The sequence below is a fragment of the Pelophylax lessonae genome, assembly GCF_965119305.1.
Source record: "Pelophylax lessonae genome assembly, chromosome: 8".
NCBI lineage: Eukaryota > Metazoa > Chordata > Amphibia > Anura > Ranidae > Pelophylax > Pelophylax lessonae.
Window position 1 is genome coordinate 17,921,214 of NC_138775.1, and position 18,460 is coordinate 17,939,673.

At 46.7% G+C, this 18,460-nt stretch overlaps 1 protein-coding gene across 1 annotated transcript in view; it reads right to left on the bottom strand.

The window, feature by feature from the left end:
• The window catches only part of USP4 (ubiquitin specific peptidase 4), a 45,689-nt gene that overhangs the window by 6,087 nt on the left and 21,142 nt on the right, over positions 1-18,460 (bottom strand). Inside the window, exons 7-19 of the mRNA XM_082265337.1 lie at positions 14,728-14,907; positions 14,358-14,472; positions 13,179-13,352; positions 12,912-13,070; positions 12,599-12,823; positions 12,426-12,509; positions 12,029-12,123; positions 11,211-11,399; positions 5,025-5,113; positions 3,192-3,434; positions 2,931-3,001; positions 2,657-2,772; positions 2,414-2,563 (exon numbers count right to left, since the gene is read on the bottom strand). Coding sequence (XP_082121463.1) covers positions 2,414-2,563; positions 2,657-2,772; positions 2,931-3,001; positions 3,192-3,434; positions 5,025-5,113; positions 11,211-11,399; positions 12,029-12,123; positions 12,426-12,509; positions 12,599-12,823; positions 12,912-13,070; positions 13,179-13,352; positions 14,358-14,472; positions 14,728-14,907 — 1,890 coding nt within the window. The remainder of the gene's footprint in view (positions 1-2,413; positions 2,564-2,656; positions 2,773-2,930; positions 3,002-3,191; positions 3,435-5,024; positions 5,114-11,210; positions 11,400-12,028; positions 12,124-12,425; positions 12,510-12,598; positions 12,824-12,911; positions 13,071-13,178; positions 13,353-14,357; positions 14,473-14,727; positions 14,908-18,460) is intronic.

Sequence of the window (18,460 nt, forward strand, 5' to 3'; positions counted from 1 at the left end):
ATGGATGGAGGTAATATGCCTCTTTGTCCAGTGAGGAGGGAAAGAGCATTGAGATTGGGCTCAGGTTAAGTATTGGGGAGGGGGAGCTGCATACAGAAGGCTTGTTACCTTAGGGATGTGCATGGAGGGACGTAATACGAATGAAAGAAAAGGTGGTGTATGGAAGGACGGATGAAAGGATGTGTATGGAGAAAGAGGTCGGTGATATGGATGGGTGTAAGAACATGTATGAAATGGTTTATGGAGATTAGATGAATGGATGTGTATGAAGGGATAGATGGTGGTAATATGGATGAGGGGCGGATGTGTACGGAGCAATGGAGGTAATATGGATGAGAGGATGGATGTGTATGAAGGGATGGATGGTGACAATATGGATGAGAGGACGGATGTGTATGGAGGGATGGAGGTAATATGGATGAGGGGACGGATGGTGGCAATATAGAGGAGAGGACAGATGTGTATGGAGGGAATATGGATGAGGGGAAGGATGGTGGCAATATAGAGGAGAGGACGGATGTGTATGGAGGGATGGAGGTCATATGGATGAGAGGACGGATGTGTATGGAGGGATGGATGGGAGGACAGATGTGTGTGGAGGGATAGAGGTAATATGGATGAAGGTAATATAAATGAGAGGACAGATGTGTATGGAAGGATGGAGGTAATATGGATTAGAGGACGGATGTGTATAAAGGGATGGATGGTGGTAATATGGATGAGAGGACAGATGTGTATGGAGGGATGGATGCTGGTAATATGAATGGGAGGAAGGATGTGTATGGAGGAATTGATGGTGGTAATATGGATGAGAAGACGAATGTGTATGGAGGGATGGATGGAGGTAATATGGATGAGAAGACGAATGTGTATGGAGGGATGGATGGTGGTAATATGGATGAGAAGACGAATGTGTATGGAGGGATGGATGGTGGTAATATGGATGAGAAGACGAATGTGTACGGAGGGATGGATGGTGGTAATATGGATGAGAAGACGAATGTGTACGGAGGGATGGATGGTGGTAAGATCGATGGACGATGGATGTGTACGGAGGGATGGATGGTGGTAAGATCGATGGACGATGGATGTGTACGGAGGGATGGATGGTGGTAAGATCGATGGACGATGGATGTGTATGGAGGGATGGATGTGTATGGAGGGATGGATGTGTATGGAGGGATGGATGTGTATGGAGGGATGGATGTGTATGGAGGGATGGATGTGTATGGAGGGATGGATGTGTATGGAGGGATGGATGGTGTATGGAGGGATGGATGGTGTATGGAGGGATGGATGGTGTATGGAGGGATGGATGGTGTATGGAGGGATGGATGGTGTATGGAGGGATGGATGGTGGTAAGATCGATGGACGATGGATGTGTATGGAGGGATGGATGTGTATGGAGGGATGGATGTGTATGGAGGGATGGATGTGTATGGAGGGATGGATGTGTATGGAGGGATGGATGTGTATGGAGGGATGGATGTGTATGGAGGGATGGATGTGTATGGAGGGATGGATGGTGTATGGAGGGATGGATGGTGTATGGAGGGATGGATGGTGTATGGAGGGATGGATGGTGTATGGAGGGATGGATGGTGGTAAGATCGATGGACGATGGATGTGTATGGAGGGATGGATGTGTATGGAGGGATGGATGTGTATGGAGGGATGGATGTGTATGGAGGGATGGATGTGTATGGAGGGATGGATGTGTATGGAGGGATGGATGTGTATGGAGGGATGGATGTGTATGGAGGGATGGATGTGTATGGAGGGATGGATGTGTATGGAGGGATGGATGGTGTATGGAGGGATGGATGGTGTATGGAGGGATGGATGGTGTATGGAGGGATGGATGGTGTATGGAGGGATGGATGGTGTATGGAGGGATGGATGGTGTATGGAGGGATGGATGGTGTATGGAGGGATGGATGGTGTATGGAGGGATGGATGGTGTATGGAGGGATGGATGGTGTATGGAGGGATGGATGGTGGTTAGATAGATGGACAGAGGATGGTGTATGGAGGGATGGATGGAAAGTAGACAGATGAATGGATGGATAGATGGTGGTAGGACATAGCCCAGGATATTGCCTCGCCCATGTATAAAACTTTGACATTTAATTCTCCAAGAGATGTGCCAGAGATAAAGACTGACTCACCCACAAATAATTAACTGAATCCTGGGAGAACTGTGCCCTGAAAATGTGCAGTGCCAGCCAGCAGGTGGTAAATCTTTTAGTAAACATCGAACAATGCCCGGTATCCTGGTTACACAGTTACAGTAACTAGTTCCACAGAAACCAATCTGGAGAAATTATTGATTGAGGCAGGGGTGGGGGAGAGTCATATTTCGCCCTTATTGTGTGGTAATAAATGTTTGAATGGCAGCCCAGATTCTATTACCTGATGGGGAACTCTACCACGGCATCCAGCTTGTCCCTCCAGTAACGGTTGTAGGAGAAACGTTTTAAGTGCACCACAAGGATTTTTGGCAAAGCCCACAAGTCAAATTTCTTGGTGGCCCTCTGATGTTTCCGGCACTGTGGACAATACCTGTAGAAGAAGAACAAAGGATTCCGGTTTTTGCCTTTTGTGAGTAGTAGAGCATGGAGGATCAACTTATGTACCCACACACGGCAGACTTACCAGGGGTCATGTTCACCGAGCGTCTCTGTCTTGGTGAAGAGTTGGATACAATCTGTGAGGGCCACCGTCACCTTCTTCTTCTGCAGCTGGAGCATGGACTCATGTTTGATGAAGGCCTGTAAGGAAGACAACAATGGGAACATTAGAGAGGAGGACATGGGGATCTGAGGTCCATTCCACCCTGCCAGAACAGGGATTCAGAGCAGAAGCTCAGTCATGAGGGACACAGAGTGCATGACCACTGAATCATGATTTGAGGACTCCCTTAGCCTACCTCTGCCTCCTGGTCATCATAGTACAATTTCTTCACTTCCATGTCCCAGTCTATTGCCACAGTGGAATATGCTGGAAAACAAAACAATAGAATGGAGATATTCAATGATCTGTACATAATACGATAGCTGCCTGAGCAGAACATGTTGCCTACTACATTTAGACCCGGACCCAGTGTACCCAGAACCAGCTTTAGGCTCAGGCTCTCTCATGGTGCCCCCACCAGCCCCTGCTCTGCCCCCTGGCAAAGTGTGACACTTACAGCTGAGTTTCAGAGCGGAACCCTCAGCCGGCATGGAGCCCACTTCAGAGGTGGCGTAAGAATTGACCAGGCTGAAGGTGAAAAGCCTCCGGGGACATTCCTGTGCTTTTTTCGCCATTTTATTACAGGGACTGCATTGCTCTCCTGAGCTCTCCTCCCCTACGCTGTCATCTGATTGGCCATTTGATTCCTCCGGGGATTCGTCCTTCTCTTCAGACTCCTCTTGGTGTTCCATGTCATCATCTAAAAAAAAGAAGGAACAGTAAAAATATACATATACTGGCCACAACTGTATTATACTGTACAGTGACTTCTCTCCGTCCTCCGCTTCACTCCAACACAATGGGGCAATAAAATTCAGGACAAGTTACACTGGGCTGACCGAGGATTAGAGTGCATTATGCTCTACAGGTCTATAAATGTAAAAAAAAAAAAAAAAAAAAAAAAACGACTACAAATATGAAGACAACACAAAACTTTTACGCTTTGAATGGAGTGGGGAAGAGGGTGAGAAATTTGTCGTCCTGTCTTTGGAATCAGGCGGATACAAATCCAAGAGACACCAATTCCCTTACTTCGCATCCGTTATCAAACAGGAAGTGAGGAGAATCTCCCCCAATGGGGTTACAAGCAGCAATATAGACCTGACAGAGGGTTTTACCCTTCCAAACTCCATCCAAAACTAGCTGTAACTGGAGTTGGTATTTAACGAAAAGCCCCATTTTGTAGTTTAACCATTTGCTGCCAAATCACATACCTGTATGTCATTTGACTTCAAGTGGTTGTACCGGGATGATATGCAGCTGCAAGCATCATCCCGATACTTTTTTTTTTCTCTTTAGAGCCGATAGTGGACCCTCTAGTAATACCAAATGAAGCGGCTAAGCAACTGCTCGGCTATTACAAGCAGCAGGAGAGGTCTGCATTAGCACTAAACCTCCTCTGTACATCTAAAAATGGCAAAACCCACCAATTCATTCTCTAGGGCCTTTGCTTTCAAAAAAAAAAAAAAAAAAATGTATAATTATATATATATATATATATATATCAAAAATTTATATATAACGTTTGGGGGTTCTAGCTAATTTTCTAGCAAAAAAACCCCAAAAAAACGATTTTCACATGTAAATAAAAAAGAGTCCGAAAATGCCTGGTCTTCAAGTGGTTAAAGTGTAAGTCCACCTTTACAGAAAATCTCTTAGGTGAACTTACACTGGACCCCATCCCGCTGTACTGCGATTCACCACTGTCAAGGAACCAGGATGCTGTTTCACCAGTCTGGGGATTTAAAATCCTCCTGGCTTTCTCTCCCCAGCGCTGATAGGACAGGCTAGACAGATTCTGATTGGTAAGCGCAATCCATGTGATGGTGCAGACCAATTAGGATGCCCCTTCTCCGTACTCGGAGAGGTACTGATAGGAGAATAAGCCGCAAGGAGTCCCAAGACACACCACTGTCAGGCACCAGGATGCTGCTTCACTGATCCGGGGATTTGAATTCCCTGTGGCTTGGTCACATTGATGGCACTAACCAATCAGAATCTGTCTAACCCGCTCTATTAGCGCTGTGAAGAGAGGAGAGAAAGCAAAGAGGAGTTTAAATCCCCTGACCGGTATCCCGGTGCCCGACAGTGGTGGGACTCTAGGACGGGGTCCAGTGCAATTACAGATTTTCTTAAAAAGAAAAATCCTATTTTGTAGTTTAGGATAGCAGAGGGCAGAAAACCAATACAATTAGACCTCTGATTACACCTAATAAGTGGACAACTCCTGATTTGCTGTCTCGGGTTCCATTGAGTCGGACCGCATCATGCTAGAGAATACAGAACTCACCATCATAAATTCCATTGGAGCCATTGCAGGTGGTGCTCTCACTGGACAGACAGATGAACTCGTCCGGCAGAGGAGATTTTATATAACGCCTGGAGAAAAACAGAAAAGATGGAGGTGAGGAGGATGACGGCACCTGGCAGGACTACAAGTAGAGTACTAGAACGCCTGGCGTTGTACAAGAAAGGGCAAATGCAACATATGAAGGTCGAGGGCTGCAAACCAAACATTGTGGGGGCGATTATAGAAGTCACACAACCAAACACACGCTTCATGACACACAGGCAAAACACGCGTGATCTCAGAATCTGCACACAACACGACTGCCGCAATAATCGCAGACTGTAACCGCACAGGATGACGTCAGAGGACGGCCATCTCAATGTGAAGCACAGTATAGAGGAAGGGGGAAACCAAATTACAGACGCATAATACTTAAAGTGGAACTTCCGCTTATTCGTCTCCTTCCCCCCTCTGGTATCACAATTGGCATTGGGGAGAGCAGGTACCTGTATAATTAATAATATATATATATATATATATATATATATATATATATATATATATATACACACATACATACATACATACACATATATATACACATATATACACACACACACATATACACAGGGATGTAGCTAAAGCCATTTTGGCCAAAAAGGTTTGGGTAGCACTGCATGACTGCGCAATCAGTTAACCACATAAGGACCGCCCACCGTACATACACTGCGGCAGGGCAGCCCTTCGGCTGCATTCACATGTCAGCGTTTGGATCGCGGGCAGAACCGCCGCGGTTCCGCCCCCGATCCGGAGATTATTGCAAATCGCGGGACGCCTAGCGTTGCCCATTGATTTGCAATAGCCCCCCAAACGCCGAGCGATGTTGCCGCGATTTCCGCCTGCCGAATCGCGGCAACATCGCGCAAACAAAATCGCGGGACGCAATACGCTCCAAAGAAGCTCTTGTTCGGCAGGCGGAAATCGCGGCAACATCGCTCGGCGTTTGGGGGGCTATTGCAAAACAACGGGCAACGCTAGGCGTCCCGCGATTTGCAATAAATCTCCGGATCGCGGGCGGAACCGCGGCGGTTCTGCCCACGATCCAAACGCTGACATGTGAACAGAGCCTTAAGCGCAAAATCATGTATATGTATGTGATTTCGCTTTAAGGCTCTAGGGGGCGCACACTCCTGCTGTGCTTGGACACAGTGGGAGCCAGTTTGCTGGACCGCCGGCCGCAATTGTCAAGGAGACTGACAGAACAGCCATCTGCCTCTATAAACAAGGCAGACGGCTGTTCTGTCAGACAAGAAGGGCGAGATTTTGTGTTCCTACCAATCAGGAACATGGATCTCTCCCTTCCTGCAGTCAGTCCATTCCCCACACAGTTAGAAAAAACTCCTTAGGAACACATTTAACCCCTTGATCGCCCCTGATGTTAACTCCTTCCCTGCCAGTGTCATTTATACAGTAAGAGTGCATATTATTTTGCCATTACTATTAAAAAACAAAAAAAAAAGTCCATAAATCTATCCCAGTTTGTAAACGATATAACTTTCACGCAAACCAAAATACGCTTTTTGGGATTTTTTTTTTACCAAAAATATGTAGCAGAATACAACTTGGCCTAAACTGATAAATAAATTGAATTTCTTTATTTATTTTTTTATTAGTGGGAATTTTTTATAGCAGAAAGCAAAAAATATTGTTTTTTCAGAATTGTTGCTTTTTTTGTTTACAATGCAAAAATCGCAGAGGTGATCAAATACCACCAAAAGAAAGCTCTGTTTGTGGGGAAAAAAATACATCAATTTTATTTGGGTACAGCGTTGCACGACCGCGCAATTATCAGTGCCGAATCACAAAAAATGGCCTGGTCATTAAGGGGGTAAAACCTTCCGGAGCTGAAGTAGCAATGAAGGACCGGAAAATATTGTGTGCAACATAAAACTGAAAAAGAGAAGCAAATTTTGGAAAAAGGTGCATCAGAGAGATAAGCAGAGTTGCATAAAAAAAACTTCCACCACCAGAGCGATAACAGGCGGGACATTCATATCATCGCTGTGACTAAGCGCCCACAGAGCCGGATCTATTGCCATAACATACAGCCAGGGTGGGTGTGTCAATCTCACATACATTATATATATATATATATACACACACATACTATACTGTACATGGACAGACTTTAGTAAGCCAACATTTCTGTCATATAGCACTTTGTATGCAACGCATCTATATGAAATATATGTGTTTCACCTTCCGAATTTAATTACTGAAATACAATTAAACTTTTTTTTTTTTAATGATATTCTAATTTTATGAAATGCACCTGTATACACTATATTGTCAAAAGTATTGGGACACCTGCCTTTAACCGATCTACGTCGGCGGTCAGCCCCTCACAGGCAAAGTGACGTAGGGCTACGTCACTAGCTTGTGAGGGACTAGGGAGCGAGCGCGCGCCGCCGGAGGCGCGTTCCCGCGTGGTCACGGACCCCCCCCCCCGCGCGTGTGACCGGCGGACCCGATGTTCGTCGGCCACTCTGCGATCGGCGGGGGAGAGGGAGAAAGTCAGGCAGCTTGTGTAAACAAGCTGCCTGTCATTCTCCCCTCTGTATGAGAGATGATCATTCGGATCTACTATGTAGATCGTTGATCACTCTGCATACAGCTGAAGCCACAGCCAATCACAGTAAGAATCACGCCCCTAGGGACACACACAGCCCCTCCCTCTCAAATAAAGTTAACCCCTTCACTACCAGTGTATTTTTACAGTAACAGTGCATATATATAGCACTGATTACTGTAGAAATGTCACTGGTAACCCCAAAAGTGTCAAAAATGTCAGTCAAGGGTCCGATCTGTCCGCCGCAATGTCGCAGTACTGCAAAAAAAAAAAAAAAAAAAAAAAAAAAAAAAAAAAAAAAAATCGCAGATCGCCGCCATTACGCGTTAAAAAAAAACAAAAATGACAAAAATCTTTCCCTTAGTTAGTAAACGCAATAACTTTTGCGCAAACCAATCAAAATACGCTTTTTGCGATTTTTTTTACCAAACATAGGTAGCATAAAACAAATTGGCCGAAAATGTTAAAAAATTTTGATTTTTACATTTTTTTTTGGGGGAATTTCATATATAAAAAAAAAAAGGGAAAAATATTGCTATTTTTGCAAAATTGACGCTCTTTTTTTGTTTATAGCGCGTGATCAAAAAAAAAAAAAATCGCACAGGTGATCAAATACCGCCAAAAGAAAGCTCTGTTTGTGGGAAAAAAAGGACGCCAAATTCGCTTAGGTACAGCGTCGCACGACCGCGCAATTGTCCGTTAAAGTCACGCAGTGCCGAATCGCAAAATACCCCCTGGTCGTTTAGCAGCCAAATCCTCCGGGGCTTAAGTGGTTAAAACGCACATTAAAACTTTAATGGCATCCCAGTCTTACTCAGTAGGGTTCAATATTGGGTTGGCCCACCCTTTGCAGCTATAACAGCTTCAACTCTTCTGGGAAGGCCGTCCACAAGGTTTAGGAGTGTGTCTATGGGAATGTTTCACCATTCTTCCAGAAGGGCATTTGGGAGATCAGGCACTGATGTTGGATGAGAAGGCCTGACTCGCAGTCTGCGCTCCAATTCATCCCAAAGGTGTTCTATCGGGTTGAGGTCAGGACTCTGTGCAGGATAGTCAAGTTCCTCCACCCCAAACTCACTCATCCATGTCTTTATGGACTTTGCTTTGTGCACTGGTCCAAATCATTTGGTGGAGGGGGGGGATTATGGTGTGTGGGTGTTTTTCAGGGGTTGGGCTTGGCTCCTTAGTTCCAGTGAAGGGAACTCTTAAAGCGTCAGCATACCAAGACATTTTGGACAATTTCATGCTCCCAACTTTGTGGGAGGAGTTTGGGGATGGCCCCTTCCTGTTCCAACATGACTGTGCACCAATGCACAAAGCAAGGTCCATAAAGATATGGATGAGTGAGTTTGGGGTGGAGGAACTTGACTGGCCTGCATTGAATCCCGACCTCAACCCGATAGAAAACCTTTGGGATGAATTAGAGCGGAGACTGCGAGCCAGGCCTTCTCATCCAACATCAGTGCCTGACCTCACAAAAGCGCAGTCAGAAAAGATGAGTTGGGAAAAAAAGGTCAGTGGCCTTAATGCGTAAAACCATTCCTGTTTTGGAGGTTGTCTCATTGTTGCCCATCTAGTGCACCTGTTAATTTCATTAACACTAAAGTAGCTGAAACTGATTAACAACCCCCTCTGCTACTTTTTTCCCCCTCTGATACTTAATTGACCAGATCGATACCCCAGGTGTTTAGTTGAATTGATGCTATACTCTGATTAAAAAAAGTGTTCCTTTAAATTTTTTGAGCAGTGTTTATAATAAAGCCAAAACCCATTTATTAAATTCCAAGCCCCTCCATAGAGCGCACTGCTCCGCTCCAGCTTCTCCTTCCAGGCAGTATTACGGTGTGTGGAGTCTTGTATGAGCTCTATGACAAATACCGACCACACACATCACAATACCGATTGGGAACCCAATTATCATGTGATCACTATATTAATTATGGGAGTGACTGGAAGTTTACAAATTGCACTGTGTCTGAGCGTGTGCCCAGAGAGGGACACAGCGCCACCTACAGGCAGAAGAAATGAAGTGTTGCACGGTGTAGAACAGTGGTTCACAACTTTTGAGTTAAAAAGGGCATCAAATGCACACCCTGACATCACTTAAGGGCTGCAAATAATGTCCAATATATGTAATGCTTGGGAGGACTGCAGACCTAATAAAGGAGATGAGGGTCAGAGAGCGAGGACAGGGTACATTGTTTACTGGGGAGATGCTGCATTAAGACAATACAAAATTGGGATGATGTTACATGAGACTAAAAGAGATCAAAGCTATTACCCCACTTAATGTTCCCACTCCAGACTGATGCGGTACAAGGATGGCACACCACATACCAAAGGGCCGCATGTGGGCATCAGGGGCATAAAAAGTTTGATCAATAGGTCATGTGTAAATTAAAGCTGAACGGGCGGCACAGTGGTGTAGTGGTTAGCACTTTCACCTAGCAGCAAGAGAGTCGCTGGTTCGAATTCCAACCACGAAACTCCTGCCTGGAGTTTGCATGTACTCCCTGTGCCTGCGTGGGTTTCCTCCGGGTACTACGGTTTCCACCCACACTCCAAAGACATGCTGGTAGGTTAATTGGATCCTATATAAAATTGGCCCTACTATGAATGCGAGTTAGGGACCTTAGATTGTAAGCTCCTTGAGGGCAGGGACTGATGTGAATGTGCAATGTATATGTAATGCGCTGTGTAAATTGAAAGCGCCATATAAGAACCTGAAATAAAATAAAACTCTGGGAAGAAATGTTAAAGCAGCTTCAAAAAAGACATTTCCTCTTCAAACAAATATGGCTGTCCTCTGTGAATAAATAGTGCAAACACTGTAAAACTCCCAGAGTCCTCCCTAATAAAGGTTCAGTGCTCCTTATTACCAGTTTGTAGTGAACTACATGACTGCTTCAGTGGGAGGAACCGGAAATCTCACGATTTCTTGCCTGTCCCACAAACCTAGGGTCGGCCACAAACCCCCACCCACATTGACAGTTACAGTTCTCATTGCATGATGGGAACTGTAGTTTGTTTCAGCAGCAGAGTATCTAGGCATCAGTGAGCTCTGGCCATGTAGGGGTTAAAGCAGAGTTCCAACCAAATGTGAAACTTCTGCTCATTTGCTTCCTCCCCCCCTCCGGTACCACATTTGGGACCTTTCAGGGGGGGGGGGAGGGGAACGAGTACCCGTTTCAGACAGGTACACCTCCCCACTTCCAGGAACGGCACCACGACGAAGTGAGGACCCCTCCTCCTACCCTCCGCCGCCGAGCCAATCCGAATGCTCAGTGCGCTTCGTGCATGCGCAGTAGGGACCCGCCCGTGATGCCGCAAGGCTTCACTGCCAGGTTCCCTGACCAGCAAGGGCAGCGGGAGCATCCAACAGCCGATGGAAACATCGGCTGCGGTGCCGACATTGCTGGACTCCAGGAAAGGTAAGTGTCCTAATATTAAAAGTCAGCAGCTACAGTATGTGTACAGTATGTGTAGCTGCTGACTTAATTTTTTGGGGGGCGGAACTCCGCTTTAAGGTGTGCAGAAAAGGCCAGTCAGTCACTTACTGGATCCTCTCCAGGATGAGATTATACAGCATTTTAGCAGTCAGGTTTTGGCGGGGCACAGAGACCAACAAGGGTTGCCCAAACAGGATGGTTCCAGCAGAGGTGCTCTGACGGTAACGTCTTTCCCGGAAGCAGATAGGCAGTGTGATCCATTCTGAGTCGTCACTCCGAGAAGATTTCACCTCGTACCTGGAAACACAATGAAAGTCAAAACAGGAAAGAGGATGACGCCAATGTTACCCACGCTGCAGATATAAACGATGAAACAAGCCCTCTGTGCATGTGTGATGGATCAGAGTTGACCCCAGTTAGGGAAGGGGGGGGGGGGGTTGTCAAGAGGGTTGCGGGTCAACCTGGTTAGGGAAGGTTGGGGGTGCGGGTCAACCTGGTTAGGGATGGCAGGGGTGCGGGTCAACCTAGTTAGGGATGGCAAGCCCCACTCCCCCCATCCACCTGAAGAACAGTGGATTTACACCCCTGCCTCTCCCCTCCCTGAACCGAGACTAGCCCATCACCACCATTTTATATCACAGGCACATGAACCCTACATCCCATCCCTTCCAAAGCCTTTCAAGCTAGCAGCTTTTCGATGTGCCAGTGCCCCTATCGACTACCACCTGACCACTTGTTTTTACTAGCAGCCAACAAAAAGAGCAGCACCCCCTGTGAGCGCCTAAAATATACTTTCTAGTTCTAGTTAGGGATGGCAGGGGTGCAGGTCAACCTAGTTAGGGATGGCAGGGGTGCGGGTCAATCGGTTAAAGGCCCTACTCCTATTTACACTCTATGGGCTGACTCCAACCACGGTCTGCACTTACACAAAGAGGTCATCTCGCTCCATGATGTGGCTCAGCATTTCATCTACCTGGAAGATCTTGTGAAAACGGTGATTGTAGACATCTGTCACCACCATCTGTGAATCGGACAATTGTAGAATGATAACGTCAGTGGTCACACGGGCCATGATGCCACAGAAGAGATAGAAGAAATAAGGACACCCCCTCCCGTCTCCCACTTACATATTCTGACCCCTAGCAGTGACTATCAAAGAGGAACGATGATCAAGTAGAAGGCAAAATATGTCAACTGGAGGCATGGGCAGAATGTCCTTATTTCTGCTGAATCAATAATGTTGTTTTCAAGCCATTTAGGCTACCGGCTTCACATTAGTACTGTGGAAAGGAGGGGGGCAGCGCCATACAGAGTCATACTCACGTTTTCTGCAGGAACATCTGAGAGTTTAGACAGAGCTGCACACAGGTCAGAGACTGTCCCCATTTTAGGCACAACCAATCGGTACTGAAAGACAACAAGACCGGGCATGCTGTTAACCGTCAGGACAGAAGTCTGACATTAACCCTCGTCTGTCCCAGGAAAAGTCCCCTCACCTGGGTGGGCTTGCACTGCGGGTCGCCGCGGACCAGGAAAACCTCCATAGTGCGATCTTTCCGCATAGGGAGTGGGAGGGTAAGATAGCAGAAGGGGTCAAAGGTCACAGAGACTTTGGAGCATTCTGGGCACACTAGCGTAGATTTGAAAAGGCCGTGGAAAATGTCTACAATGATGGAGTTGTTCCTCCGCAGGTGATTGTCCCATGCTTCTTTGGCTACAACCTAAAGCATAGGAAGCAACACACAACTGTAAAATCCTCTGGGAGGAAGAGTGCAGGCAGACATCAACGCATGCCAAATATTCCCTTACAGAGTCTGGCCGCCCATCAGCATCCTTCAGCTCCAGGTACGGCTTCTTCTTTACTCGATTTAGATCCTCATGGAGGCCATCCAGGAGGAAAGCCAGCAGTTCCTGGGAGTCCTGCTGCTGATACCCCGAGAACTGTGGGGCGAATCGACCAACCTGCGTCTAACCAGAGACAACATGGAGTCATTATACTAGAAAACAGAAAAGCTCCTAGGCTACAGCGACATACGTTTTGGGACAATGTGGAGTAGCGCAGAGATTTCCACCTACTTTGAACATTCGAGGAGCCACATAAGAATGTTCTCCGGACCAGATCTGTCGGATGAGCTCGGCGTAAGCCATGGCGATCTCTCCCTTCATTCCCAGTGGATTCTCCTTGTTGATCTCCTCCTTGTAGTCATCAGTCAGAAAGTATTCTGTTAGAGGCGGCGTGTTACTCAGGCACTGCGGGGAAAAACAGGAAGGTCAAGGGTAAGAAGCTGCACCAGGGTGACAAGACTGATGAAAGCTAAGAGTCTGATTCCCAATACAGCTTCTGGGCACCTAAGCACAGGACGTGTGCCTGGCATGAGTGACCATGTAAAGTTCAAGTTCCAACAGCTGACTATGTACATAGCCTCTGCTCCATTCATTTTACTATGGCGACACCTAGATAAGAAGCCACAAACTGCACTGTGAACCCTACTTCACAGGGGCCCATCTAAACCTTCTGAACACACCAAGTATGACAAGGTGTGTCCTCAGGAAAAGATAGGACCTTATGGGGCATTCCCACGACCCCATAAAAATAAGCTTTATAAGAATGGCTGGGATTCCAGGAGGCGCGGGGGAAGCGAAGGCTACGATGGGGGGTTGCACAAGGGGGAAGCGAAGGCTACCATGGGGGGGGTTGCACGAGGGGGAACCGAAGGCTACGATGGGGGGTTGCACAAGGAACCAAAGGCTACGATGGGGGGTTGCACAAGGAACCAAAGGCTACGATGGGGGGTTGCACAAGGAACCAAAGGCTACGATGGGGGGTTGCACAAGGAACCAAAGGCTACGATGGGGGGTTGCACAAGGAACCAAAGGCTACGATGGGGGGTTGCACAAGGAACCAAAGGCTACGATGGGGGGTTGCACAAGGAACCAAAGGCTACGATGGGGGGTTGCACAAGGAACCAAAGGCTACGATGGGGGGTTGCACAAGGAACCAAAGGCTACGATGGGGGGTTGCACAAGGAACCAAAGGCTACGATGGGGGGTTGCACAAGGAACCAAAGGCTACGATGGGGGGTTGCACAAGGAACCAAAGGCTACGATGGGGGGTTGCACAAGGAACCAAAGGCTACGATGGGGGGTTGCACAAGGAACCAAAGGCTACGATGGGGCTGCATGAGGTGGGGCTCTGCAGCCTCTGATGGGAGGTGAATATTTGGCAGGAAAAAAAAAAAAAAAAAAGGGACATACCTGAAGAGCAGAGTTCATGAAGCACGTATTGCCAAGATTACTGAGCCCACACAGGCCAGGCTTGCTGGAAGGCTCCCTGTAGCTGTATGACGACATGTAGGATGACCCGTATCCCCTGGAAGAAAAGAAGAAATTATATCCTATGTGCAACTGCCAAAAACTCTTTAAACACCTGAACATGTTATAAATTACACCTCTAAATATCTACGTCACATATGCTGAGGATTGTATAGCGGTTCACAGGATATGCAATCAGCAGAAGTCCTCAGACATTACCCTAGTGATGTGCACAGAGCAGTTCTATTGCTGGAGACAACTATGACCTTCTTTGGTCTACTGACCCAAAATTATATGGTTCCTGTTAACTCACCCTTTCCCCAGGCTGTTCATGCCATAGCTGCTGCTGCTGCCACTGCCACCGTCTCCATTGGTGATGGTGGAGGAGGAGGATGGTGATGATGAGGACGATGATGAGGAAGCAGTAGACATGTAGCTGCTTGTTGGTGATTTGGTGGGGGTAGTGTAGGATCTACTCGTCGCTGTGCTCGACCTGTCAGGGACAAAGACCATGAAAGGCATGCAGACTGATATATACACCAGGCTGGGGCGCTCCTAAATACATAATACAACAGATCAAATTTTCATGACAAGGGCTATATAATAATAATTCTGCACGACACTTCATAAAAATGTCCAGCTAGAAGAATGGTCCATATAAAACAGGGCTGAGAATTCCGAGGGGATGCAACTGTCATCCGGCACATAGAAGGGTAACAATTCACAGCTCCTTGGGAAGGATCAGGGGGGATACAATGGACACCGGTAGTATGCAATAAAAGCAGAGATGTATCAGTAACAGGAAATGCTAATGAGATAATAAATTATCCACTTACATGTAAACAAAAGATGAGCGGCATGCTGTTATCTGAGAAAAGGGCTGCTTGGCTGAAAACGCGTTCCCTATTGCCAATCCCGCCCACTTTCACTGCTGTCCCGTGTATGGTGTGCACGCTGCGACGTTTTCATCTCCTGTCAGACCTGTGCGGACTCTGCTGTCATCATAGGCTGCTACTCTATTCTGCTCTGTGATCTCTGGCTCTGACAGATTACACAATGCTACTCATCTTATGTTTAACTGATGTACAGTGGGTCTAAAAAGTCTACACACCTCTAAAATTTCAGGTTTCTGTGATGAAAAAAAAATGTATATATTTTTTATAGACAGATAAATCATTTCAAAGCTTTTTCCATTTTTAATGTGACCTATAAACTGTACATCTCAGTTGACCAACAAACTGAAATATTTTAGTTGGAAGAATGTAGGAATATAAATAAATTATGTGGTTAGATATGTGTGCACACCCTCTTATAACTGTAGCTGTGTTTAGAATTAAGCATTCAAACTCATGTCCGTACACGCCTATCATTTAAAGTGCCTCTGATTAACCCCAAATAAAAGTTCAGCTGTTCTAGTAGGTCTTTCCTGACATTTTCTTAGTTGCATCCTACAGCAAAGCCATGGTCCGCAGAGTGTTTCCAATGCATCGGAGGGGGGTCTCATTGTTAAAGGTATCAGTCAGGAGAAGAGTAAAAAAGAATTAACAAGGCATTAGATATACCATGGAACACACTCATGGTCAAGTGGAGAAACCACCTGTAAAATGACCACGGTGTATCATGGCTGCTGAGACCTGACACCGTGGTCAGTTTACGTGCCTCTCATCTGCAACTCTCCTCTGTCTCCTCTTCCCCTCCCTGTCTGTACACTCTGAGTGTGAGCCGCCCCTTCCCTCCACTTCTAGCATTGTTCTGAGCAGTGCAAACACTGCTGTTTCCAATCACTGCAAGCCCCTCTGCTAGGATAACCTATAGTATACACTGTATGCTGTTTTGTAAAATTCATCTTTTAAATACCTTTTTTTCTTCCCCCCGATCAGAGGTCACGTGACCGCCCGGTGCTCTCTTCCTCAGGATGTATACACTACAGAGGGAGGTCACGTGACCACCCGTTACTCTCTTCCTCAGTTGTATACACTAAAGAGGGAGGTCATGTGACCACCCGCAGACGTCAGAGGGAGATCTCTGCCCTCCCTCTGTAGTACATACATCGGAGAAAGAGCGACGGGCGGTCACGTGACCGCTGATCAGGTAGAAGGTTTAAGTTATTTAGAAGATGAATTTTACAAAACAGCATACAGTATATACTAGATGTTATCCTAGCAGAGGGGCTGGCAGTGATTGGGAGCACGGCCTTAACCCCTTTCAGGCTTCTGCCAGAAAGCTGAACATGAAGAGGAACTTCATCTTTCAGCAAGACAACGACCCAAAGTATACATCAAAATCAACAAAGGAATGGCTTCACCAGAAGAAGTTTTGGAATGGTCCAGCCAGAGCCCAGACCTGTATCCGATTGAAAATCTGTGGGGTGATCTGAAGAGGGCTGTGCACAGGAGATGCCCTCACAATCCGACAGATTTGGAGTGTTTAAGGAAAGAGTAGGCAAAGATTGCCAAGTTGTGCCATGCTGATAGACCAGGGCTGGACAAACACCAGGCGCCAGGTCGCTAGCTCTGGGCTACACTGCAGCAGGTGTTTTGTCCCCATGCAGGCCCCGCGGGTGTGCGGACTAAGATGCCGCGGCTTTGCAGCCTGCTGGAGTCAGACGCTTACATTAGGGAACCAGTGCCCTCTTGTGGTGGCCGGGGCTGCAACATGCAGTCACTGGCGGCGATGAGGGTTTCCCCTGCCTGTTCTCACTACCTGCTTATCTCTTTTCCAAAGAGAAGAGGTTGAAGATGTTGAGGGCTTGATCAGGCGCCCTGTCCTTACCAGTGAGTGGACAGGGAGTGTGGGGCAGTTGGTCGGAGAGCCTCAGTTCCATGTACAACCCCACAAAGAAGGAAACAGTTTATTTTTTTTCCATTAAAAAAAAAAAAAATGTATTCTCTCCCTGTCATGCCACACAGCCGAAGGCCCCATTTACATGGGTGCCCCCCCCCCCCAGCAGCCTTCTGCGGCTCGCCTGGGTCTCCCGTCCCACCGGGAGACCCGGGCAACCAGCCTGCACGGCCGAAGACCCGATCAAAGCCGCATTCGGCTCTGATTGGGTCTCCATGCAAAAAACCCAGAAGTGATGTCATGACATCACTTTCAAGTACTGGCGCCAGATTCAAATAAATGACAGCATTCAAAACGGCCAAACTTGCCGTTTTGAATGCTTTTAAGTGCAGAGGAGGGGTTTGGGGTCTTTTAGATCCCCAGATTTCTCCACAAGAGTACCTGTCAAGAAAAAAAAAAAAAAAAAAAAACGTTTTTTTTAAATGTATGAAAATATCGGCGCATATCAGCCGATACCGATATGCATTGGCCAAAATATCGGTATTGGCAACGAAAAACCGATATCGGTTGATCACTAATGGACAGGCAGTCCATTTCCATCTGACTGCCCCATAGAGGAGAGCAGGACTGTGTCCATGTTCACTCTGCATAGCGGAGTGGACAAGACCTGTCATCCGCCTGCCCAGCTGGGATTAGCGGAGAAATCCCCGCTGAGCAAGCGGATACTGCTTAGTGGAGGTGCCCGTGTGAAAGGGGCCTAATGTGGCATGACTTACTGGATCGCCCCTACTTTGCCGCACTGTTCTTCCCTAGTGAGCCACTGCCCATCACACCATCAAGCCAAATACACACGGGCAACATTAGCCGCTTCATTAAAAACTGCCCGCGATTCAGCCCATGTGTATGGCAGCTGGTCCGACAGAAGCCGGCAATTCGGCATGCGTGGAAAAAAAAAAAACTGGCTTTTAACATTTTTAGCTGGCGCCTAGATCGCAAGAAAATTTGTCAAGCCCTGGGATAGACTCAGGCTCATACTCAAAAAGACTAAGTGCTGTAATAAAATTAAAAAGTGCTTCAACAAAGTATTAGTTTAACGATGTGCATACTTATGAAACCATATTTTAGTTTATTTTTACTCCCTTCCACCTACAAGATTTCAGTTTGTTGTTCAATTGAGTTGTACAGTTTATAGGTCACATTTAAAAGGTGGAAAAAAGTTCTGAAACGATTTATCTTTGTCTTTTTTTTTTACATCACAAGAAACC